Genomic DNA, 27,074 nt, shown 5'->3' with positions numbered 1-27,074 from the left:
GTGAGTATTTTGAAGGTTTGTTCAATGTGTTTGATGATAGAGTGACAGATATAGTGTGCTTTGGTCGAGGTGGTGTGGAAAGTGAGAGGGTTAGGGAGAATGATTTGGTAAACAGAGAAAAGGTAGTAAGAGCTTTGCGGAGATGAAACCGGCAAGGCAGCGGGTTTGGATAGTATTGCAGTACAATTCATTAAAGAAGGGGTTAACTCTATTGTTGACTGATTGGAAAGGTTATTCAATGTATGTATGAATCATGGTGAGATGCCTGAGGACTGGCGGAATGCTTGCATAGTGCCACTGTAAAAAGGCAAAGGGGATAAGTGTGAGTGCTCAAATTACAGAGGTATAGGTTTGTTGATAATTCCTGGGAAATTATATGGGAGGGTATTGATTGAGAGAGTGAAGGCATGTACGGAGCATCAGACTGGGGAAGAGCAGTGTGGTTTCAGAAGTGGTAGAGGATGTGTGGATCAGGTGTTTGCTTTGAAGAATCCATGAGAGAAATACTTAGAAAAGCGAATGGATTTGTATGTAGCATTTATGGATCAGGAGAAGGCATATGATAGAGTTGATAGAGATGCTCTGTGGAAGGTATTAAGAATATATGGTGTGGGAGTTAAGTTGTTAGAACAGAGAAACACGCACCTTCATAGCGCATAAAAACCTCCAACAGCCAGGATCGAACCCGGGACCAATGTGCAAGAGGCGGGAATTCTAAACGCTACGCTATGGGCCTGGCCCATAGCCTAGTGGTTAGCATTCCCGCCTCTTGTAGAGGGGTCCATGGTTCGATCCTGGCTGTTAGAGGTTTCTATGTTATAAATATTTATATCTATATAATATCTCTTGTCGCTGTCTCCCGCGTTACCGAGGTAACGCATGAAACAGATGAAAGAATGGCCCGACCCACCGACATACACATGTATATACATATACCTCCACACACGCACATATACATACCTATACATCTCAACGTATACATATATATACACACACAGACATATACATATATCAACATGTACATGATTTTTAATGTCTGCCCTTATTCATTCCCGTCGCAACCCAGCCACACATGAAATAAAAACAAACAAAGGCCACATTCGTTCACACTCAGTCTCTAGCTGTCATGTATAATGCAGTGAAACCACAGGTCCCTTTCCACATGCAGGCCACACAGAACTTTCCATGGTTTACCCCAGACGCTTCACATGCCCTGGTTCAATCCATTGACAGCACGTCGACCCCGGTATGCCACATAGTTCCAATTCACTATATTCCTTGCACGCCTTTCACCCTCCTGCATGTTCAGGCCCCAATCACTCAAAATCTTTTTCACTCCTTTCCAACTCCAAGTTGGTCTCCCACTTCTCCTCGTTCCTCCACCTCTGACACATATATCCTCTTTCTCAATCTTTCCTCACTAATTCTCTCCATGTGACAAAACCATTTCAAAACACCATCTTCTACTCTCTCAACCACATTCTTTTTTATTACCACACATCTCTCATACCCTTTCATTACATACTCGATCAAACCACCTCACACCACATATTGTCCTCAAACATATCATTTCCAGCACATCCATCCTCCTCCGGACAACTCTATCTATTGCACACGCCTCGCAACCATATATCATTGTTGGAACCACTATTCCTTCAAACATACCCATATTTGCTTTCCAAGATAACGTTCTCGACTTCCACACATTCTTCAACGGGCCCAAAACTTTCGCCCCCTCCCCCACCCTATGATTCACTTCCGCTTCCATGGTTCCATCCGCTGCCAAATCCACTCCCAAATACCAAAAACACTTCACTTCCTCCAGTTTTTCTCCATTCAAACTTACCTCTCAACTGACTTTTCCCTCAACCCTATGGTACCTAATAACCTTGCTCTTATTCATATTTACTCTCACCTTTCATCTTTCACACACTTTACTAAAGTCAGTCACCAGCTTCTGCAGTTTCCAACCGAATCAGCCACCAGTGCTGTATCATCAGCGAACAACAACTGACTCACTTCCCAAGCTCTCTCATCCACAACAGACTGCATACTTGCCCCTCTTTCCAAAACTCTTGCATTCACCTCCCTAACAACCCCATCCATAAACAAATTAAACAACCATGGAGACATCACACACCCCTGCCGCAAACCTACATTCACTGAGAACCAATCACTTTCCTCTCTTCCTACACGTACACATGCCTTACATCCTCGATAAAAACTTTTCACTGCTTCTAACAACTTTCCTCCCACACCATATATTCTTAATACCTTCCACAGAGCATCTCTATCAACTCTATCATATGCCTTCTCCAGATCCATAAATGCTACATACAAATCCATTTGCTTTTCTAAGTATTTCTCACATACATTCAAGAGAGAAATATAACAGTCAGTTGATATACAACGAAGAGATGTACCTAGGACGCCATTTGGTAAACATGAGATTGTCCAAGACAGACAACGAGCGTGTCATAAACATTATAATGTCAACAAGAAGATGAATTGTTCACAAATTTTATCAACAATAAATTTATGCAATTTGTGTAGACCTTCACTAATATCAAGATTTCAATTCTTTGTGTATTTAATATATAATCACCCATCACTAATATGTGCTGCCGATTCACTTACTTAGCTGCTTCCAAAATAATCAACTTTCATTTTCATCCACATCAGGCTGGAGCTCATATACAAATACTCTTTCATGCATATCCGCAACTCCTGCTTCAGCAGTATTGTCACTCCTTCCTTAGCGTTTGCCTTCACGCCAATCACGATTTTGGTCCTAAGGCAATCCCAAACAATTCTTTAACTTTACCCTTATGCTTCGCTTCACTTCATCCTCCTAGATTCTTATCATCTTGATTACATCCACACACATTAAGATACTCAAGCATACTTGCCCCTCTTTCCAAAACTCTTGCATTCACCTCCCTAACAACCCCATCCATAAACAAATTAAGCAACCATGGCGACATCACGCACCCCTGCCGAAAACCAACATTCACTGAGAACCAATCACTTTGCTCTCTTCCTACACGTACATATGTCTTATATTCTCGATAAAAACGTTTCACTGCTTCTCACAACTTCTCTCCCAGACCATATATTCTTAATACCTTCCACAGAGCATCTCTATCAATTCTATCATATGCCTTTTCCAGATCCATAAATGTTACATACAAATCCATTTGCTTTTCTAAATATTTCTAACATATATTCTTCAAAGCAAACACCTGATCTACACATCCTCTACCACTTTTGAAACCGCACTGCTCTTCCCTCTGAATCAATACCCTTCCATATAATATCCCAGGAATACTCAACAGATTTATACCTCTGTAATTTGAGCACTCACTTTTATCCCCTTTGCCTTTGTAAAATGGCCCTATGGAAGCATTCCTCCAATACTCAGGTACCTCACCATGAGTCTTACATACATTAAATAATCTTACCAACCAGGCAACAATACAGTCACCCCCTTTTTTAATATATTCCACCGCAATACCATCGAAACCCGCTGCCTTGCAGGCTTTCATCTTCCGCAAAGCTTTTACTACCTCTTCCCTATTTACCAAATCATTCTCCGTAACCCTCTCAATTTGCACACCACCTCGACCAAAACACACTGTATCTGCCACTCTATCATCAAACACATTCAACAAACCTTCAGAATAATCACCCCATCTCCTCATATCACCACTACTTGTTATCACCTCCCCATTAGCCCCCTTCACTGATGCTCCCATTTGTTCCCTTGTCTTACGCACTTTATTTACCTCCTTCCAAAGCATCTTTTTATCCTCCCTAAAATTTAATGATACTCTCTCGCCCCAACTCTCACTTACCCTCTTTTTTACCTCTTGCACCTTTCTCTTGACCTCTTGCTTCTTTCTTTTATACATCTCCCAGTCATTTGCATTATCTCCCTGCGAAAATCGTCCAAATGCCTCTCTCTTCTTTTTCACTAATAATCTTAACTCTTCACCCCAGCACTCACTATCGTTTTTAATCTGCATTCTCAAGCTTTCATCTTACGCAAAGCTTTTGCTACCTCCTCTCTGTTTACCAAATCATTCTCCCTAAGCCTCTCACTTTGCAAACCATCTCGACCAAAACACCCTATATCTGCCACTGTATCATTCAACAAACCTTCAAAATACTCACTTCATCTCCTTCTCACATCATCACTACGTGTTATCACCTGCCCATTTGCCCCCTTCACTGATGTTCCCATTGCTTCCCTTTTCTTACGCACATTATTTACCTCCTTCCAAAACATTATTTTACTCTCCCTGAAATTTAATGATGCTCTCTCACCCCAACTCTCATTTGCCCTCTTTTTCACCTCTTGCACCTTTCTCTTGACTTCCTGCCCCTTTCTTTTGTACATCTACCAGTCATCTGCAAAATTTCCCTGCAAAAATCGTCCAAATGCCTCTCTCTTCGCTTACAGTAATAATCTAACTTCTTCATCCCACCACTCACTACCCCTTGTAATCAGCCCACCTCCCACGCTTCTCATGCCACAAGCATCTTTTGCGCAAGCCATCAATGCTTCCAAATATATATATATATATATATATATATATATATATATATATATATATATATATATATATATATATATATATATATATATATATATATATATATATATATATATATATATATATATATATATATATATATATTTATTATTCATTTATTATTCTTTGTTGATGTCTCACGCGTTAGCGAGGTAGCGCAAGTAAACAGACAAAAAATTGCCCAACCCACCCACATACACATGTATGTACATACACGTCCACACACGCACACATACTTACTTATACATCTCAACGTATATATATATATATATATATATATATATATATGTATATATATATATATATATATATATATATATATATATATATATATATATATATATATATATATATATATATATATATATATATATATATATATATATATATACATATATATATATATATATATATATATATATATATATATATATATATATATATATATATATATATATATATATATATATATATATATATATATATATATATATATAAATATATATATATATATATATATATATACATATATATATATATATATATATATATATATATATATATATATATATATATGTTGTTAGGGAGGTGAATGCAAGAGTTTTGGAAAGAGGGGCAAGTATGAAGTCTGTTGGGGATGAGAGAGCTTGGGAAGTGAGTCAGTTGTTGTTCGCTGATGATACAGCGCTGGTGGCTGATTCATGTGAGAAACTGCAGAAGCTGGTGACTGAGTTTAGTAAAGTGTGTGAAAGAAGAAATTTAAGAGTAAATGTGAATAAGAGCAAGGTTATTAGGTACAGTAGGGTTGAGGGTCAAGTCAATTGGGAGGTGAGTTTGAATGGAGAAAAACTGGAGGATGTAAAGTGTTTTAGATATCTGGGAGTGGATCTGGCAGCGGATGGAACCATGGAAGCGGAAGTGAATCATAGGGTGCGGGAGGGGGCGAAAATCCTGGGAGCCTTGAAGAATGTGTGGATATCGAGAACATTATCTCGGAAAGCAAAAATGGGTATGTTTGAAGGAATAGTGGTTCCAACAATGTTGTATGGTTGCGAGGCGTGGACTGTGGATAGAGTTGTGCGCAGGAGGAAGGATGTGCTGGAAATGAGATGTTTGAGGACAATGTGTGGTGTGAGGTGGTTTGATCGAGTAAGTAACGTAAGGGTAAGAGAGATGTGTGGAAATAAAAAGAGCGTGGTTGAGAGAGCAGAAGAGGGTGTTTTGAAATGGTTTGGGCACATGGAGAGAATGAGTGAGGAAAGATTGACCAAGAGGATATATGTGTCGGAGGTGGAGGGAACGAGGAGAAGAGGGAGACCAAATTGGAGGTGGAAAGATGGAGTGAAAAAGATTTTGTGTGATCGGGGCCTGAACATGCAGGAGGGTGAAAGGAGGGCAAGGAATAGAGTGAATTGGAGCGATGTGGTATACCGGGGTTGACGTGCTGTCAGTGGATTGAATCAAGGCATGTGAAGCGTCTGGGGTAAACCATGGAAAGCTGTGTAGGTATGTATATTTGCGTGTGTGGACGTATGTATATACATGTGTATGGGGGTGGGTGGGGCCATTTTCTTTCGTCTGTTTCCTTGCGCTACCTCGCAAACGCGGGAGACAGCGACAAAGCAAAAAAAAAAAAAAAGAAAAAAAAAATACATATATATATATATATATATATATATATATATATATATATATATATATATTTTTTTTTTTTTTTTCATACTATTCGCTATTTCCCGCGATAGCGAGGTAGCGTTAAGAACAGAGGACTGGGCCTTTAGGGGAATATCCTCACCTGAACCTCTTCTCTGTTCCTACTTTTGGAAAATCAAAAAAAAAAAAAAAAAAGAACGAGAGGGGAGGATTTCCAGCCCCCCGCTCCCTTCCCTTTTAGTCGTCTTCTACGACACGCAGGGAATACGTGGGAAGTATTCTTTCTGCCCTATCCCCTATATATATATTTCTTTTTTTTTATACTAATCGCCATTTCCCGCATTAGCGAGGTAGCGTTAAGAACAGAGGATGAGGACTGGGCCTTTGAATGAATATCCTCACCTGGCCCCCTTCTCTATTTCTTCTTTTAGAAAAAAAAAGAGAGGGGAGGATTTCCAGCCTCCCGCTCCCTCCCCTTTTACTCGCCTTCTACGACACGCAGGGAATACGTGGGAAGTATTATTTCTTCCTATCCCCAGGGATAATATATATATATTGATAATATATATATATCATATATATAATATATATATATATATATATATATATATATATATATATATATATATATATATATATATATATTTTATTTTTTATTATACTTTGTCGCTGTCTCCCGCGTTTGCGAGGTAGCGCAAGGAAACAGACGAAAGAAATGGCCCACCCCCCCCCCCCCAATACACATGTATAGACATACGTCCACACACGCAAATATACATACCTACACAGCTTTCCATGGTTTACCCCAGACGCTTCACATGCCTTGATTCAATCCACTGACAGCACGTCAACCCCGGTATACCACATCGCTCCAATTCACTCTATTCCTTGCCCTCCTTTCACCCTCCTGCATGTTCAGGCCCCGATCACACAAAATCTTTTTCACTCCATCTTTCCACCTCCAATTTGGTCTCCCTCTTCTCCTCGTTCCCTCCACCTCCGACACATATATCCTCTTGGTCAATCTTTCCTCACTCATTCTCTCCATGTGCCCAAACCACTTCAAAACACCCTCTTCTGCTCTTTCAACCACGCTCTTTTTATTTCCACACATCTCTCTTACCCTTACGTTACTCACTCGATCAAACCACCTCACACCACACATTGTCCTCAAACATCTCATTGCCAGCACATCCATCCTCCTGCGCACAACTCTATCCATAGCCCACGCCTCGCAACCATACGACATTGTTGGAACCACTATTCCTTCAAACATACCCATTTTTGCTTTCCGGGATAATGTTCTCGACTTCCACACATTCTTCAAGGCCCCCAGAATTTTCGCCCCCTCCAACACCCTATGATCCACTTCCGCTTCCATGGTTCCATCCGCTGCCAGATCCACTCCCAGATATCTAAAACACTTCACTTCCTCCAGTTTTTCTCCATTCAAACTCACCTCCCAATTGACTTGACTCTCAACCCTACTGTACCTAATAACCTTGCTCTTATTCACATTTACTCTTAACTTTCTTCTTCCACACACTTTACCAAACTCAGTCACCAGCTTCTGCAGTTTCTCACATGAATCAGCCACCAGCGCTGTATCATCAGCGAACAACAACTGACTCACTTCCCAAGCTCTCTCATCCCCAACAGATTTCATACTTGCCCCTCTTTCCAAAACTCTTGCATTTACCTCCCTAACAACCCCATCCATAAACAAATTAAACAACCATGGAGACATCACACACCCCTGCCGCAAACCTACATTCACTGAGAACCAATCACTTTCCTCTCTTCCTACACGTACACATGCCTTACATCCTCGATAAAAACTTTTCACTGCTTCTAACAACTTTCCTCCCACACCATATATTCTTAATACCTTCCACAGAGCATCTCTATCAACTCTATCATATGCCTTCTCCAGATCCATAAATGCTACATACAAATCCATTTGCTTTTCTAAGTATTTCTCACATACATTCTTCAAAGCAAACACCTGATCCACACATCCTCTACCACTTCTGAAACCACACTGCTCTTCCCCAATCTGATGCTCTGTACATGCCTTCACCCTCTCAATCAATACCCTCCCATATAATTTACCAGGAATACTCAACAAACTTATACCTCTGTAATTTGAGCACTCACTCTTATCCCCTTTGCCTTTGTACAATATATATATATATATATTATCCTCAGGCACCTCACCATGAGTCATACATACATTAAATAACCTTACCAACCAGTCAATAATACAATCACCCCCTTTTTTAATAGATTCCACTGCAATACCATCCAAACCTGCTGCCTTGCCGGCTTTCATCTTCCGCAAAGCTTTTACTACCTCTTCTCTGTTTACCAAATCATTTTCCCTAACCCTCTCACTTTGCACACCACCTCGACCAAAACACCATATATCTGCCACTCTATCATCGAACACACACATATATATATATATATATATATATATATATATATATATATATATATATATATATATTTTTTTTTTTTTTTTTTTTTTTATACTTTGTCACTGTCTCCCGCGTTTGCGAGGTAGCGCAAGGAAACAAACGAAAGAAATGGCCCAACCCCCCCCCCCCATACACATGTACATACACACGTCCACACACGCAAATATACATACCTACACAGCTTTCCATGGTTTACCCCAGACGCTTCACATGCCTTGATTCAATCCACTGACAGCACGTCAACCCCTGTATACCACATCGCTCCAATTCACTCTATTCCTTGCCCTCCTTTCACCCTCCTGCATGTTCAGGCCCCGATCACACAAAATCTTTTTCACTCCATCTTTCCACCTCCAATTTGGTCTCCCTCTTCTCCTCGTTCCCTCCACCTCCGACACATATATCCTCTTGGTCAATCTTTCCTCACTCATTCTCTCCATGTGCCCAAACCATTTCAAAACACCCTCTTCTGCTCTCTCAACCACGCTCTTTTTATTTCCACACATCTCTCTTACCCTTACGTTACTTACTCGATCAAACCACCTCACACCACACATTGTCCTCAAACATCTCATTTCCAGCACATCCATCCTCCTGCGCACATCTCTATCCATAGCCCACGCCTCGCAACCATACAACATTGTTGGAACCACTATTCCTTCAAACATACCCATTTTTGCTTTCCGAGATAATGTTCTCGACTTCCACACATTTTTCAAGGCTCCCAAAATTTTCGCCCCCTCCCCCACCCTATGATCCACTTCCGCTTCCATGGTTCCATCCGCTGACAGATCCACTCCCAGATATCTAAAACACTTCACTTCCTCCAGTTTTTCTCCATTCAAACTCACCTCCCAATTGACTTGACCCTCAACCCTACTGTACCTAATAACCTTGCTCTTACTCACATTTACTCTTAACTTTCTTCTTCCACACACTTTACCAAACTCAGTCACCAGCTTCTGCAGTTTCTCACATGAATCAGCCACCAGCGCTGTATCATCAGCGAACAACAACTGACTCACTTCCCAAGCTCTCTCATCCCCAACAGACTTCATACTTGCCCCTCTTTCCAGGACTCTTGCATTTACCTCCCTAACAACCCCATCCATAAACAAATTAAACAACCATTGTACAAAGGCAAAGGGGATAAGAGTGAGTGCTCAAATTACAGAGGTATAAGTTTGTTGAGTATTCCTGGTAAATTATATGGGAGGGTATTGATTGAGAGGGTGAAGGCATGTACAGAGCATCAGATTGGGGAAGAGCAGTGCGGTTTCAGAAGTGGTAGAGGATGTGTGGATCAGGTGTTTGCTTTGAAGAATGTATGTGAGAAATACTTAGAAAAGCAAATGGATTTGTATGTAGCATTTATGGATCTGGAGAAGGCATATGATAGAGTTGATAGAGATGCTCTGTGGAAGGTATTAAGAATATATGGTGTGGGAGGCAAGTTGTTAGAAGCAGTGAAAAGTTTTTATCGAGGAAGTAAGGCATGTGTGTGTGTAGGAAGAGAGGAAAGTGATTGGTTCTCAGTGAATGTAGGTTTGCGGCAGGGGTGTGTGATGTCTCCATGGTTGTTTAATTTGTTTATATATATATATATATATATATATATATATATATATATATATATATATATATATATATATATATATATATATATATATATATATATATATATATATATATATAGTATGAAAGAAGGTATATATATATATATATATATATATATATATATATATATATATATATATATATATATATATATATATATATATATATATATATATATATATATATATATATATATATATATATATATATATGCCTTCACCCTCTCAATCAATACCCTCCCATATAATTTACCAGGAATACTCAACAAACTCATACCTCTGTAATTTGAGCACTCACTCTTATCCCCTTTGCCTTTGTACAATGGCACTATGCACGCATTCCGCCAATCCTCAGGCACCTCACCATGAGTCATACATACATTGAATAACCTTACCAACCAGTCAACAATACAGTCACCCCCTTTTTTAATAAATTCCACTGCAATACCATCCAAACCTACTGCCTTGCCAGCTTTCATCTTCCGCAAAGCTTTCACTACCTCTTCTCTGTTTACCAAATCATTTTCCCTAACCCTCTCACTTTGCACACCACCTCGACCAAAACACGCTATATCTGCCACTCTATCAGTGGCATGTACAGAGCATCAGATTGGGAAGAGCAGTGTGGTTTTAGAAGTGGTAGAGGATGTGTGGATCAGGTGTTTGCTTTGAAGAATGTATGTGAGAAATACTTAGAAAAGCAAATGGATTTGTATGTAGCATTTATGGATCTGGAGAAGGCATATGATAGAGTTGATAGAGATGCTCTGTGGAAGGTATTAAGAATATATGGTGTGGGAGGAAAGTTGTTAGAAGCAGTGAAAAGTTTTTATCGAGGATGTAAGGCATGTGTACGTGTAGGAAGAGAGGAAAGTGATTGGTTCTCAGTGAATGTAGGTTTGCGGCAGGGGTGTGTGATGTCTCCATGGTTGTTTAATTTGTTTATGGATGGGGTTGTTAGGGAGGTAAATGCAAGAGTTTTGGAAAGAGGGGCAAGTATGAAGTCTTTTGGGGATGAGAGAGCTTGGGAAGTGAGTCAGTTGTTGTTCGCTGATGATACAGCGCTGGTGGCTGATTCATGTGAGAAACTGCAGAAGCTGGTGACTGAGTTTGGAAAAGTGTGTGGAAGAAGAAAGTTAAGAGTAAATGTGAATAAGAGCAAGGTTATTAGGTACAGTAGGGTTGAGGGTCAAGTCAATTGGGAGGTGAGTTTGAATGGAGAAAAACTGGAGGAAGTGAAGTGTTTTAGATATCTGGGAGTGGATCTGGCAGCTGATGGAACCATGGAAGCGGAAGTGGATCATAGGGTGGGGGAGGGGGCGAAAATCCTGGGGGCCTTGAAGAATGTGTGGAAGTCGAGAACATTATCTCGGAAAGCAAAAATGAGTATGTTTGAAGGAATAGTGGTTCCAACAATGTTGTATGGTTGCGAGGCGTGGGCTATGGATAGAGTTGTGCGCAGGAGGATGGATGTGCTGGAAATGAGATGTTTGAGGACAATGTGTGGTGTGAGGTGGTTTGATCGAGTAAGTAACGTAAGGGTAAGAGAGATGTGTGGAAATAAAAAGGGCGTGGTTGAGAGAGCAGAAGAGGGTGTTATAAGTGGTTTGGGCACATGGAGAGGATGAGTGAGGAAAGATTGACCAAGAGGATATATGTGTCGGAGGTGGAGGGAACGAGGAGAAGAGGGAGACCAAATTGGAGGTGGAAAGATGGAGTGAAAAAGATTTTGTGTGATCGGGGCCTGAACATGCAGGAGGGTGAAAGGAGGACAAGGAATAGAGTGAGTTGGAGCGATGTGGTATACCGGGGTTGACGTGCTGTCAGTGGATTGAAGCAGGGCATGTGAAGCGTCTGGGGTAAACCGTGGAAAGCTGTGTAGGTATGTATATTTGCGTGTGTGGACGTATGTATATACATGTGTATGGGGGGGGGGGGTTGGGCCATTTCTTTCGTCTGTTTCCTTGCGCAACCTCGCAAACGCGGGAGACAGCGACAAAGTATAATAAAAAATAATATAATATATATATATATATATATATATATATATATATTTCTTTTCTTTCATACTATTCGCCATTTCCCGCGTTAGCAAGGTAGCGCTAAGAACAGAGGACTGGGCCTCTGAGGGAATATCCTCACCTAGCCTCATTCTCTGTTCCTTCTTTTGGAAAATTTAAAAAAAGCGAGAGGGGAAGATTTCCAGCCCCCCGCTCCCTCCCCTTTTAGTCGCCTTCTACGACACGCAGGGAATACGTGGGAAGTATTCTTTCTCCCCTATCCCCATATATATATATATATATATATATATATATATATATATATATATATATATATATATATATATATATATATATATATATATATATATATATTATATATATATATATATATATATATATCCCTATATATATATATATATATATATATATATATACTTCCAGACAAGATGACAAGCGTTTTATCGCAATGCATTAAGAAATGTGACATTTTCTTTCTAAGTCAGTGAAAGTGTAATGTACTGAACATACCAGGAACGGCACTGTGTTATGTCCCAATTCAGCGTATCAACTGCAGCCTCCAAAGCAGGGAGATGTCTTGAGGCTCCTCAGGCAAAGATCAAGTAATCCAACGTGCAGGGTATGCCATGACACGCACACCTCTACAAACGTATTCAGTAATGTTGTGTATTAGAACGGGAAGTCATTCCTGAAGGCTACCAGGTCAGACGAATGTCGTGCTCTGACTCACTTTATAATATGGAATCTTCTAAATATTGGAAAATATTTTTACTTTCTAAGGCAGGGAGACTTTCATGCAATATCCCAGACAGGGAGCATATCCTGCAGTCTCCCAGTGAGGGAGCATGTCCTGCAGTCTCCCAGTGAGGGAGCATGTCCTGCAGTCTCCCAGTGAGGGAGCATGTCCTGCAGTCTCCCAGTGAGAGAGGATGTCCTGCAGTCTCCCAGTGAGGGAGCATGTCCTGCAGTCTCCCAGTGAGGGAGCATGTCCTGCAGTCTCCCAGTGAGGGAGCATGTCTGCAGTCTCCCAGTGAGGGAGGATGTCCTGCAGTCTCCCAGTGAGGGAGCATGTCTGCAGTCTCCCAGTGAGGGAGGATGTCCTGCAGTCTCCCAGTGAGGGAGCATGTCTGCAGTCTCCCAGTGAGGGAGCATGTCCTGCAGTCTCTTAGATAGGAAGTATGTCATGTACTCTCTTAGTATGAGATGTATATTCTTCAATACACCAGATATATCATGCTATCACGTTCTTTTGGCAAGAGTGTGTCATTCAGACTCCCTGATAGAGAGTATGACATGTAGTCTTCCAGTTTGGAAGTACATGGATCATTTAGTCTTCCAGACAAGACGCTGTTTAACGGTCCATATCCAAGTTAAACTGGGCCGCGTAGACAGGTCTTGACCGTGAGTTATGCGATTCGAAAGTGCCATAGTATTTTGCATCCCCTTGTATTCGTAGGTTCACGTCCGCACGCACGTAACTCACGCTATCATAAAAACTTCCACGCTTATTCAGCTTATGGAAGTCTGAATGTACAGAAGGGCAAGTTTGCAGGAATGCGTGTATGGTGAGACACAGACGTACTCTTAGTGCAAGTGTGTGTCTTTAACGAGGGGGGAAGGGCTTCCTCCAGCCCAGTAGGATATTTGATTACTGTGAACACATCATCTATGGTGAATAGAGGTGATGGTGACGTGTGTAAGGTTAAATACATGTCATGAAATCTGAATTTGTCGTAATCGTATAAGAGCTTGCTTCACTCTTGTATATCCGCATCACATATAAGCTCCACTCTACGCACACAGACTGGTTTATTGGTTTACTGATCGATCTTAAGAAGATAAAGGTTATTAGTCTGTAAGAAAACTACAATGCTACGAAGGTAACAGTGCAGGAAAAACTGTGTGTTGTCGAGTGGGTCCTTAGACACCAGAGTCGTTTGATTATGTCAATTCAAGCTATGTTACCTGAGCTGAGGTTGGGTAGTTTATATCACGTAAGGCCTGAGATAAATATCAGTGTGTGTTCATAATACAGTAGTCAGATGTTTCTCAACTTCAACAAGCCTCGTCTGACCCGAGAGTTCTATGTGTTCTATCATCAAGTCGGTGCTGACCAACGACACTCATTTCATTCCCTGTGCTTAGAAGGGATCGATTCTAGAGTTTAAGGTATACAAGTTGTACTGATTACGAAACCAAGGTAGTCGCCGTTACCAGTTTCATAAATATCGTCATGCAGCTCCACGTTCAATATTGCATCCTATGACGCCCTCACTTTGACTCAAACCTCAACCGAATGGAGAAGTGGAAGTACAAATTAATCTATACCGCGAATCGGATTTGAACCCTGGGAGAGGCGGCTGGTCCTCTCAGCCACACTGAGGTTAAAAGACACAGGCATCATTCCTCCACTTTTTTCATTCACCTCTCTCTCTCTCTCTCTCTCTCTCTCTCTCTCTCTCTCTCTCTCTCTCTCTCTCTCTCTCTCTCTCTCTCTCTCTCTCCTTATTTTTCAGGTTTGAGATTATTTACTGTTGATTACCCCCACCTCTTGGTAAATAATACCAGCTGGCCAGGTGCGTCAACCCCTGGAACCTAGTCTGTTTCTTGAATTACAAATTTTTCTTCTGTGTTGTCAGGTGTATCGACGCCATCATGACTGTCGACAACCACAAGATGGGCATTGACAATCCTGTCTTCGACGGGAAGGAGGATCAAGGATCCCGAGGTAAGTCGCCTACACCCTTGGCTTCGTCTGTGTTTCATTGTACCGAGCATTTGCTGATATATGGTACTGAGAGTCATTATATGAATGAGATTGACTTGTTCATCGTCACATATCGAGGCAGACCTGTAATGCTACTGATCAAGTCATTGCTGGATGTCCACACGATCTCCCTGTGGCAGGTGCCTCGAGAGGCTGGTAGAGAAATTCATCAAATAATTTGCCCACTAGATTTTCTTACATATGTAAGAATTCTCTAACCAAAATCACATACTAATGAAGAAGAATATATGACGAACTGATCAAAGTATGAAAAGCACAGTCGCCAGGCTCCAAGGTCGCCCAGTCTGCCTCGCGAGAGCTGTGTTTCCCGTGTAGGTTTTAAGGTCACATTGCGTACCATAACACGGTAGTGAACAGATGGAAATGTTTCCTAACTGTTGTCTTAGTGATATCTACGGGGAGGAAAGTCCACTCCTTTTCCCATCATTACACATGCCAGAAAATTCTTAAAAAGTTCATTTCATCACTACGTTATCTAGATGTTCGTGTCGTTTGACGGGTTCCACGATCACGGGGGATGCCTCATCGCATGCCATTTTACGTATTGCAGTATAGTTTCCAGATCGCAATTTTCTTGAACGATATCTACGGTAGTGCGTCATCATTATGTACAGCTTACCGCACAACATTTACTGCGCAGGCTAGTTTCCGGGTCCAATGCAATTCTAGTAACATTTGTCGGTGCTTAACATCGTCATCCACGGCGAGAAGTGGCGCCGCGCGCCAGCCACTAGGAGACATGTCGCTTCCCAAGACCGGACTGGTTTATATTGATATCATGCCTTGTGAATTCAGAGAGAGTGGTAGTCATCAGTTGTTACTCGCTAATAAGTGAGGAAGCCGCCAGAGTGTACGTGCAGGAAGGCGGCTCGATAACAAAACCCGACTGGGATTTCCGTCGTTTTAGTGGCAAGCGGCTGACGTCACAAGGTGAACACTGAGATCTGATACAATGCTTCCAAAGAAAACGAAATCAACCGTTCCCGAGGGTTTCATTACGGGGGAAACTATTAAACTGTGAGGGCGTAGATACGTGTGTAGGATGAGTACAAGGCTGGCAATTCCATCGTCCCAGCGATGCACATCTCTCGTCACATTCGTGGCGCCAGCAATCAGGGCAGAAGTGCGAGATACACTCTTTTCTTAGGCTATTTTGGTCATCATCTTATACCAGTAAGTGACGTAGACCCAGTTCCACTTTCTCAGTAAGTGAACCAGACCCACAACCATTTTCCCAGTAAGTGAGCCAGATCCCTACCACTTTTTCAATAAGTGAACCATTTCCTCAGTAAGTGAGCCAGACCCCTCACTGCTTCCTCTATGAATGATCCACTTCCTTACCACTTCCACAGTAAGTGAACCAGATCGCTACCACTTCATCAGTAAGGGAACCAGACCCAACCATTTCTTTAGTAAGTAAATCAGATCCCACCTACTTCCCACTAAGTGAACCAGATGCCTAACACTCAATAAGTGAACCAGATTTATACCGCTTCCTCAGGAAGTGAACCAGATTCATACCGCTTCCTCAGTAAGTGAGCCAGATTCATACCGCTTCCTCAGTAAGTGAACCAGATTCATACCGCTTCCTCAGTAAGTGAACCAGATTCATACCGCTTCCTCAGTAAGTGAACCAGATTCATACCGCTTCCTCAGTAAGTGAACCAGATCCTTGCCACTTCTTCAGTAAGTGAACCAGAGCCCTACTATTTTCTCACTAAGTGAATTAGACCCCTAACCCTTAACAATTATTCAGTAACTGAAACAGATCCTTTCTACGTTTCCAGTAAATGAATCAGACCCTTACCTCTTCTTCAGTAAGTGTACTAAATCCTCACCACTTTTTCAGTAAGTTAACCAGACCCCATCACTTCCTCACTAAGTGAACCAGATCGCTACCACTTCCTCAGTTAGTAAACCAGATCGCTACCACTTCCTCAGAAAGTGAACCAGATCCTGCCCATTCCTTCATTAAGTGAACCAGAACCCTATCATTTCCTCGGTAAGTGGGCCACATCCCTACTACTACCTAAATAAGTAAACCTCAATAAGTGAACCAGATCCCCTCTACTTCCTCAGTAAGTGAACTAGACCCCTTATCACTTCCTTTTTTTTTTTTTTTTTTTTTTTTTTTAATACTTTGTCGCTGTCTCCCGCGTTTGCGAGGTAGCGCAAGGAAACAGACGAAAGAAATGGCCCAACCCCCCCCCCCCATACACATGTACATACACACGTCCAGACACGCAAATATACATACCTACACAGCTTTCCATGGTTTACCCCAGACGCTTCACATGCCTTGCTTCAATCCACTGACAGCACGTCAACCCCTGTATACCACATGACTCCAATTCACTCTATTTCTTGCCCTCCTTTCACCCTCCTGCATGTTCAGGCCCCGATCACACAAAATCTTTTTCACTCCATCTTTCCACCTCCAATTTGGTCTCCCTCTTCTCCTCGTTCCCTCCACCTCCGACACATATATCCTCTTGGTCAATCTCTCCTCACTCATTCTCTCCATGTGCCCAAACCATTTCAAAACACCCTCTTCTGCTCTCTCGACCACGCTCTTTTTATTTCCACACATCTCTCTCACCCTTACGTTACTTACTCGATCAAACCACCACACACCACACATTGTCCTCAAACATCTCATTTCCAGCACATCCATCCTCCTGCGCACAACTCTATCCATAGCCCACGCCTCGCAACCATACAGCATTGTTGGAACCACTATTCCCTCAAACATACCCATTTTTTGCTTTCCGAGATAATGTTCTCGACTTCCACACATTTTTCAAGGCTCCCAAAATTTTCGCCCCCTCCCCCACCCTATGATCCACTTCCGCTTCCATGGTTCCATCCGCTGACAGATCCACTCCCAGATATCTAAAACACTTCACTTCCTCCAGTTTTTCTCCATTCAAACTCACCTCCCAATTGACTTGACCCTCACCCCTACTGTACCTAATAACCTTGCTCTTATTCACATTTACTCTCAACTTTCTTCTTCCACACACTTTACCAAACTCAGTCACCAGCTTCTGCAGTTTCTCACATGAATCAGCCACCAGCGCTGTATCATCAGCGAACAACAATTGACTCACTTCCCAAGCTCTCTCATCCCCAACAGACTTCATACTTGCCCCTCTTTCCAGGACTCTTGCATTTACCTCCTTTACAACCCCATCCATAAACAAATTAAACAACCATGGAGACATCACACACCCCTGCCGCAAACCTACATTCACTGAGAACCAATCACTTTCCTCTCTTCCTACACGTACACATGCCTTACATCCTCGATAAAAACTTTTCACTGCTTCTAACAACTTGCCTCCCACACCATATATTCTTAATACCTTCCACAGAGCATCTCTATCAACTCTATCATATGCCTTCTCCAGATCCATAAATGCTACATACAAATCCATTTGCTTTTCTAAGTATTTCTCACATACATTCTTCAAAGCAAACACCTGATCCACACATCCTCTACCACTTCTGAAACCGCACTGCTCTTCCCCAATCTGATGCTCTGTACATGCCTTCACCCTCTCAATCAATACCCTCCCATATAATTTACCAGGAATACTCAACAAACTTATACCTCTGTAATTTGAGCACTCACTCTTATCCCCTTTGCCTTTGTACAATGGCACTATGCACGCATTCCGCCAATCCTCAGGCACCTCACCATGAGTCATACATACATTAAATAACCTTACCAACCAGTCAACAATACAGCCACCCCCTTTCTTAATAAATTCCACTGCAATACCATCCAAACCTGCTGCCTTGCCGGCTTTCATCTTCCGCAAAGCTTTTACTACCTCTTCTCTGTTTATCAAATCATTTTCCCCAACCCTCTCACTTTGCACACCACCTCGACCAAAACACCCTATATCTGCCACTCTGTCATCAGACACATTCAACAAACCTTCAAAATACTCATTCCATCTCCTTCTCACATCACCGCTACTTGTTATCACCTCCCCATTTACGCCCTTCACTGAAGTTCCCATTTGCTCCCTTGTCTTACGCACCCTATTTACCTCCTTCCAGAACATCTTTTTATTCTCCCTAAAATTTACTGATAGTCTCTCACCCCAACTCTCATTTGCCCTTTTTTTCACCTCTTGCACCTTTCTCTTGACCTCCTGTCTCTTTCTTTTATACTTCTCCCACTCAATTGCATTTTTTCCCTGCAAAAATCGTCCAAATGCCTCTCTCTTCTCTTTCACTAATACTCTTACTTCTTCATCCCACCACTCACTACCCTTTCTAAACAGCCCACCTCCCACTCTTCTCATGCCACAAGCATCTTTTGCGCAATCCATCACTGATTCCCTAAATACATCCCATTCCTCCCCGACTCCCCTTACTTCCATTGTTCTCACCTTTTTCCATTCTGTACACAGTCTCTCCTGGTACTTCCCCACACAGGTCTCCTTCCCAAGCTCACTTACTCTCACCACCTTCTTCACCCCAACATTCACTCCTCTTTTCTGAAAACCCATACCAATCTTCACCTTAGCCTCCACAAGATAATGATCAGACATCCCTCCAGTTGCACCTCTCAGCACATTAACATCCAAAAGTCTCTCTTTCGCACGCCTGTCAATTAACACGTAATCCAATAACGCTCTCTGGCCATCTCTCCTACTTACATAAGTATACTTATGTATATCTCGCTTTTTAAACCAGGTATTCCCAATCATCAGTCCTTTTTCAGCACATAAATCTACAAGCTCTTCACCATTTCCATTTACAACACTGAACACCCCATGCATACCAATTATTCCCTCAACTGCCACATTACTCACCTTTGCATTCAAATCACCCATCACTATAACCCGGTCTCGTGCATCAAAACCGCTAACACACTCATTCAGCTGCTCCCAAAACACTTGCCTCTCATGATCTTTCTTCTCATGCCCAGGTGCATATGCACCAATAATCACCCACCTCTCTCCATCAACTTTCAATTTTACCCATATTAATCGAGAATTTACTTTCTTACATTCTGTCACATACTCCCACAACTCCTGTTTCAGGAGTATTGCTACTCCTTCCCTTGCTCTTGTCCTCTCACTAACCCCTGACTTCACTCCCCAGACATTTCCAAACCACTCTTCCCCTTTACCCTTGAGCTTCGTTTCACTTCCTAAGTAAATTAAATAGACTAGTAACACTTTCTTCTTTAGTGAACCAGATCCCTACCACTTCCTCAGTATGTGAACCAGGTCTCTATCACTTCTTCAGTAAGTGAAACAAACCCCCAACTACTGCCTAAGTAAGTGAACTAAGCCCCTAACACCTCTTCATTCAGTGAACCAGACCTCTACTCCCTCCTCAGTAAGTGACTAGATTCCTACCGCTTTCTAAGTATATGAACCACAACCCATCTCAGTAAATGAACAAGTTCTTGTCCACTTCTTCAGTAAGTGAACCAGACTACTACCACTTTCTAAGTAACTGAACCACACCTCTACTATTATCTTAGTAAGTGAATCACATCCCTACCACTAACTCAGTAAGCGAACAACTCCCCTACAAGTTCCTAAGAAAGTGAACCAAACTTCTACTTCCTTAATAAGTGAACCAGTTCCCTACCACTCCATCAGTAACAGAACAAGATTCTTAAAAACTTCCTCATCAAGCGAACTACAATCTAACACTTCCTCAGTAAATGGCATACATACGCACCATTTCCTCAGTAAATGAACCACACCCCTGCCATTTCCTCAGGAAGTGAATCAGATCCCTACCACCTCCTTAGTAAGTGCTCCGGACCCCTTACATTTTCTCAGTACGTGAACCAGAACCCTACCATTACCTTGATAAATGAACCAGATCTCTACCACTTCCTCAGTAAGTGAATCAAGTTCCTACTACATCCAAAATTTGTGAACCAGATTCCTACCACGTCCTCAATAAGTGAAGCAAATCCCCCCCCCCACCACCACCACTTCCTTGGTAAATGATCATGCAATTATATACGATCTTACAGCTCTGCGTTAGACTCCTTTGACACTGCAACAAACAACTTTTTACCGAAACGACAAAAATAGCTTTGGAAAGTCGTCGTCATACTAGACGGGGAGAAATCTTACAACATGAGACGAAATCCTTTCCCTCATATCAAAGGCTGCAGTCACGGGTTCAGTTCCTCACAAAAGCCGTGACTTTGAATAAAACAGAAGAAAATAGAGAAAGAAGAGTAAAGTTTTTAGCTTTAGAATGTTCATTTGCTAACATATGTCCAACAACGCTGTGCTATCCCAACTATTCAGACATTACATAGGTACGAGTGAAGAACAGAGTGCTCACATCCATGTGTTATAGATAAGCCAATGAGAAATATCTCGGATAAGACAAATATCAGCCTTCACAACCGTGCGGCAAAATATCTGACTCTAATTGACATTATTTACTTCGCCACAGGCTAAAACAAAGACTTGTACCACCTTTTTTACCATGCACATTGTGTCGTCAGAATCTTCAGAAAAAGAAAACTCAGAATTAATTTGCATATTCAATAGAAAGCAGTCATGACTCAATGTTCTTTACGGATTCTGTACAAAATCTGCTTTCCACTTCAAGATTATCATCTATCTTAATAGTTTACTGATAAGATTTCTACCAGTAGTGTCACACATAGCTCCACGATCGTCAACATTTTCTGAACTTTGTCACACAAAGTAGAGCTCATATGTGACACCAGAAAGTAACGAATTTTTAGATAATGACTTGAAGTTTCAAGGGAATCTGACTGCTGAACGCATATGGGCGGTTCAGTATATGAGAAGCTCGACAGGCATGGTAAGCCTTAATGGATCAGCCTCTCCCCCTTTTCCTATCAGCAGCTGTGTCCCTCAAGGTTCTCTACAGTCTCCTACACTTTTTCTCCTTTCTTTCAACGATTTCCTTTCTTCTCCATATAACCAAATGCACACATACGTTGACGACTCAGCACCTGATTCTACAAGGCTGCTCTCTCTCCCTCTTACTCGATCTATATCTCGTCTCGACATACTCTATCAATAACTTAGACTTGGACAGGATATCTTAGTGGGATAAACGAAATCTCGTTAAGTTTAATGCCTCTAGATTCAGTTTCCACACATCTCTCTATCGAAAGTTATTCACAGATTTCCTCTCTCCTTTCACGATTCTGTAATGCCACCTCTTGACTCAGTGGACAGTGAACATACTTGGTGTTACAGTAACATCCACTCTTTTGGAATCCTACATTACGGAAATAGCTAAATCTGCCTCTACGAGACTGGGAGTCCCGTTTCATTATCTAAAATTCTTTTCTTCCGAATCTTTGCTCCATTTATGCAAAGGATTGATCAATCCTTGTACGGAGTACTGTCCTCACATATGGGGTGGTTCTAGCTGTGTATGCTTACTTGATATAGTTGAGTAGAAAGCTGTCCAACTTGTAAACTCTCCTAGGCTAACCTCAAAACTTGACCCACTTGCCCCGCGCCACAGTGCTAGGCCACTTTCTCTTTCTTCTGTAAGTATCAATCTGTTTTTTGCTGGCTGCTTGTGTGCCCCACCACTAGCTAGACCACGCAGTTCTTAGCAAGCTGCTGCGTCACTTGATTACTGTGTGGTAACTCAGGGATGGGCCGTTTTGATAACTGCTTCCATCCCTGCACCTCGAAGCTATAGAACTCTTTACTCTCTCATGTCTTTCACAATAACTATGACCTGGCACATTTTAAAAGAGATTTTCCTTTTCGTCTAATTTTAGTAAATACTTTCCTTTCTCTCTTCCTTTTCCAATTCATAATCCTCTCTATATTTCAATTAAGGCCTGGCACTTGATGGGGATTTTTGTCCGTGAATGGAGCTTCCAACATAAAGAATTATCGAGAAGTGACTCGCTTTCGTATGCATTCAGGCGAAATTGTGGAAGGCAATACCAAAGTTTCCTACACAGTAGATAAATGAAACACTGTTTTAAGCGTATTTGTTTCTTCACTTTTTTACTTCTTGTTTGCCTGCTTTCCTGCGTTAGCGAGGTAACGCCAAGAACAGATGAAGAAAGGGCTAATTCGCTGGTATGCATTCGCTGGCTGTCATGTGTAAGGTACCGCAACCACAGCTCCCTATCCACACCCAGGACCATAGACCTTTCCGTGGGTTCCCCTGGCTGCTGCATATATCCTGGCTCAGTCCACTGACAGCACGTCGCCTTCTGTATACCACATCGCTCTAATTTCACATTATCCCTTACACGTCTTTCACTCTCCTGTATTTCCAGGACCCGACCACTCAAAACACTTGTCTCTCCGTCCTTCTATCTCCAGCTTGGTTAATCTTTCTCCCTTTCCCCCACTTCTGACATATGCTGTGTCATATCTTTTTCATAGTAGCATAATAGATGATTCCCATTAATTCCACTTATCTTCACACATGATCTGTTTGCTTGGTGGTTATTACAGCCTTCCTGGTGAGTTCTTCCTCGTGGTATCACGGCATTGTCTCTCCTCCATACCTGTTGTCCTAAACTTGATGATCAAGGTCGCCTGCTCTCCTACCAATAATGTTTAAGCCCAACAGAGCATTACAATATCCTGCCTGTAAGGGTCTAACGCGTGCGACCGTAGAAGTACACACTGCTCTGACCTTTTGTGTATCAAGGTTTGTGTGTGTGTGTCTGTGTGTAAACGTAAAAAAGGGTCCGTCAAAATCTTGTTACCGTTTAGTTAGGTCGAGCAACAAGTGCTAACACACTGGACAAGATAGGAAAGAATCGCTCAGGTAGGCAAAGTGGCGATTAACCATAAAAGGATAAAATTATTGAAGAATAACTTAGACAAAGTAACAGTTAACCACCATGACAGAAAGTGACATATATAAACAGAGATATGTGGATAGCCACGAACTAAACAGAACAGTTAGTATCACCAGCGCGACCAGTGCTGAACTCAAGCAGCAAAGGAACCACAAGAATAACTAATAGATTAAAAGCACTTTCGAAGAATTACAAGAACTGAACATAGGAGAAAATTAGCAATGTATAAGGCTAATAGTCAACAGCTGTAAATGTCATTACAAAACAAATGAACATAGAGGAACGACCTGCAATTAAAAAACAATGAGTAAATTAGAAATACCAACTTAATGAGCGAACTAAGTATAAAGCTGCCTTCATACTACGAAGGGAGACACTTCCAGACTAATATCTAGTACATTATAGATAAACCTAATTTAATTTCTAAGGCCTTTGATCCCTCCATCACGGGTCAGATCAAAAGCTTTCGTCTCTACAAAAGAGTCAGTCTTCAGATCTTGTAATATGTACAGTGTCATTGCTCCTATGTTTGTTTGTAAACACACACACACACACACACACACACACACACGAGCCTAAGCCAGTGGAGTAGAGGATGAGCAGTTGGACTGAGTGTAGGCCGACTGCTACGCCCAGGTTTCGATCAAACCCATGCAGGTCCGACCCTGGAATGGCCCGTGCGCACTCATGGTCAGTACAGCTACCACTAGACCGCGGAGGCCCGTACATTTGTGTACATCTGCCTGCATATCTGTCCGTCCATAAAACCGTCTGTGTGCGTGTCCATCACCCTGTGCAACATGTCTGGCCCGTCCATGCGCCCGCCTCCTCGTGTGTTCGCCTGGCTCAGCTACGTCCATCAGTCCACTTTTCCCTCTGTCCGTGCGTCAGTCCGTCCTTGAGTCCGTCTTCCCGTGTATTCGCCAGTCTTGCATCGGTGCTTCGGTTCATCTGCCCGTGCATCAGGCTGTTCACACGATCCAGTGTTTGACCGACCCTGCACGTACACTCCACCTGCCCAACAGCAACACTCGAGCCACAAAAGAACTAACTCCTGAACCACCACAAAAAGTCTAAGAAATCATCACAAAACAACTGAAGAATACAACACTTAATCCCTGAAATGCCACACTTATTATATCTACGATAAGAACGACCCTCAGACCTCCGTGATGACAAACAATGAGTCACCAAAACGCTTAGTCGAAGAATTGAAGCAACAACAATGTCTTGCGCAAGCAAGACGATGACCGCCCAAACCACCACAGAAACGAACCCTGGCTCATGACGGTATCGATATCCAGAAACAACAGAACAAATAGTGAATCAACGCAACGATGATCCGAGGAATACCGTAAAAAAATAACACCTATGAATAACAAAATCCTGTAGTTCTGATCAAGAGTTCAAAAGCCATCACCAGTGACCAACAATTTCTCGAAGCAACAAGTGTATTGATTCACTGCCAGAAAACGAAATCATACTACAGAAGCACACAGTGATTCCTTACAACAGCCAGGACCAAAATCACCTACAGTATCGAACCGTGAATTACCAGTGAGAGAGTATCAGGACCAATAGGACGGTACCCAGACTGACACAGAAACAACCCCAGAACATCAAGACACCTTTATTACCATTCAACCTCCGTACGTCATCAGTAGTGAGGACTGGAACCATGAGACGAAACATGGCCCTTATGACAACTATAACGACTTTCGAACCATTAAAACTATGACCCGCTATTCGTTGCTGCAGCGATCCAAAGACATGATTAAGACATTCGTGATAACTGTGCTATTACTGATATTTTTCCCGTGTGAAACTCAGTCTTGCTCTTACAACCACTGGTAACAGGTTAAGCCCACAACTAGCCTAAGCTTTCGAAAGCCGTCGTAACACATTTTGATTGCACAAGTCGCCTCTGACAGACCTTCGCAACTCAGGTAGTGGTGAGGGCCTTGTAAACATGATAGCACTGATAAGTGGAAGAAAAAACGCTTTACATCAGGATATGAAGACTGAGGAAACGATCTGACTCTTATCCCGTCTGTAGGTGTGTGATAGATACAGGAAAACAATACAAAGGATACACAATTTATCAGCAGAGAATCAACTCTCACACGCACCCTAAAGTATTTGATGTCAACATATGAAAGGTACTGTATTTTTGACTTACAATCAAGAGCTTGGCTTTAGTGGTATAAAGTAACCGATGCCCGTATCAAACACAATAAGGTATCGAAACATCCATGTATAGAAAAAAAATATATATTAAATCATTTATATATAGAGATATAAAAGAAAATGTCTTATTCCTCCAGAGGTGGTAGAGGGTTTAGCATCGGTCGCCAATGGAAGAACAACGAAGGGCAGAATTGAGATCCTGCATCCCATACCGTTCTGTTCCTGTATTCACAGACCGCTACTATTGTAGTAGACTATCACGAACTGAAGAACATACTTCATTTAGTGCTGTTTTCGTCTGTATTACCTTCAGTTTCTCTTCTATTATATTATCACCATCTCCACTGTGGCTATTTGCCGAGGTAGACTTTTCATAGCTTTGTATATCCTTGTGTACACAAGGATATACAAAGCAGTATTTCTTTCTTAAGGCAAATCTACTGGTGATATCGTCTCATATCTTACTAATGTCTGATCATATCTGAACCCCTGTGGAGATCCCTTGATTGTTGCACTTTACATATTAAAAGTTTTCGAGAGGATGTGGCAACATGGTCTCTTAAGCGCCAAGCTTCCTCATCAATTTATCATATTGAGTAGCTTCATCTCTGGCCTAGGGATCAACTCCTCCCTCTTTACCTAACAACAGGGGTGTCCGTCAGAATTCTGTCCCGCTTCTATATATTTCCGCCTTTTCATGAACGATTTCTTGTTAACAACAGATGGCCAGATACACATAATGCTGACGACCCAACACCACAATCCTTTCTCTCCTGAAAATTCGTTCCATCCCTTCTTGCTCGACCTGCGCTCCGTTTCATGGCTCTGTAAACTCAGATTTGGACACGATTTTCCAGTGGGGTAGGTCAAACCCAGTTGGCTGATGCCTATAAAACACAACTCTCCAACTCTTTTT

General features: G+C 41.8%; 1 protein-coding gene across 1 annotated transcript in view; it reads left to right on the top strand.

The window, feature by feature from the left end:
- The window catches only part of LOC139754956 (UNC93-like protein), an 87,793-nt gene that overhangs the window by 14,843 nt on the left and 45,876 nt on the right, over window positions 1–27,074 (top strand). The window contains exon 2 of the mRNA XM_071672780.1: window positions 15,005–15,093. Within this exon, the coding sequence (XP_071528881.1) occupies window positions 15,021–15,093 (73 nt within the window). The 5' untranslated portion in view covers window positions 15,005–15,020. The remainder of the gene's footprint in view (window positions 1–15,004; window positions 15,094–27,074) is intronic.

Source organism: Panulirus ornatus, chromosome 18, assembly GCF_036320965.1.
Source record: "Panulirus ornatus isolate Po-2019 chromosome 18, ASM3632096v1, whole genome shotgun sequence".
In the NCBI taxonomy this organism is placed as follows: Eukaryota; Metazoa; Arthropoda; class Malacostraca; order Decapoda; family Palinuridae; genus Panulirus; species Panulirus ornatus.
Note: the sequence above shows the minus strand (reverse complement) of the source record. Positions and strands in the feature narration are given on the sequence as shown.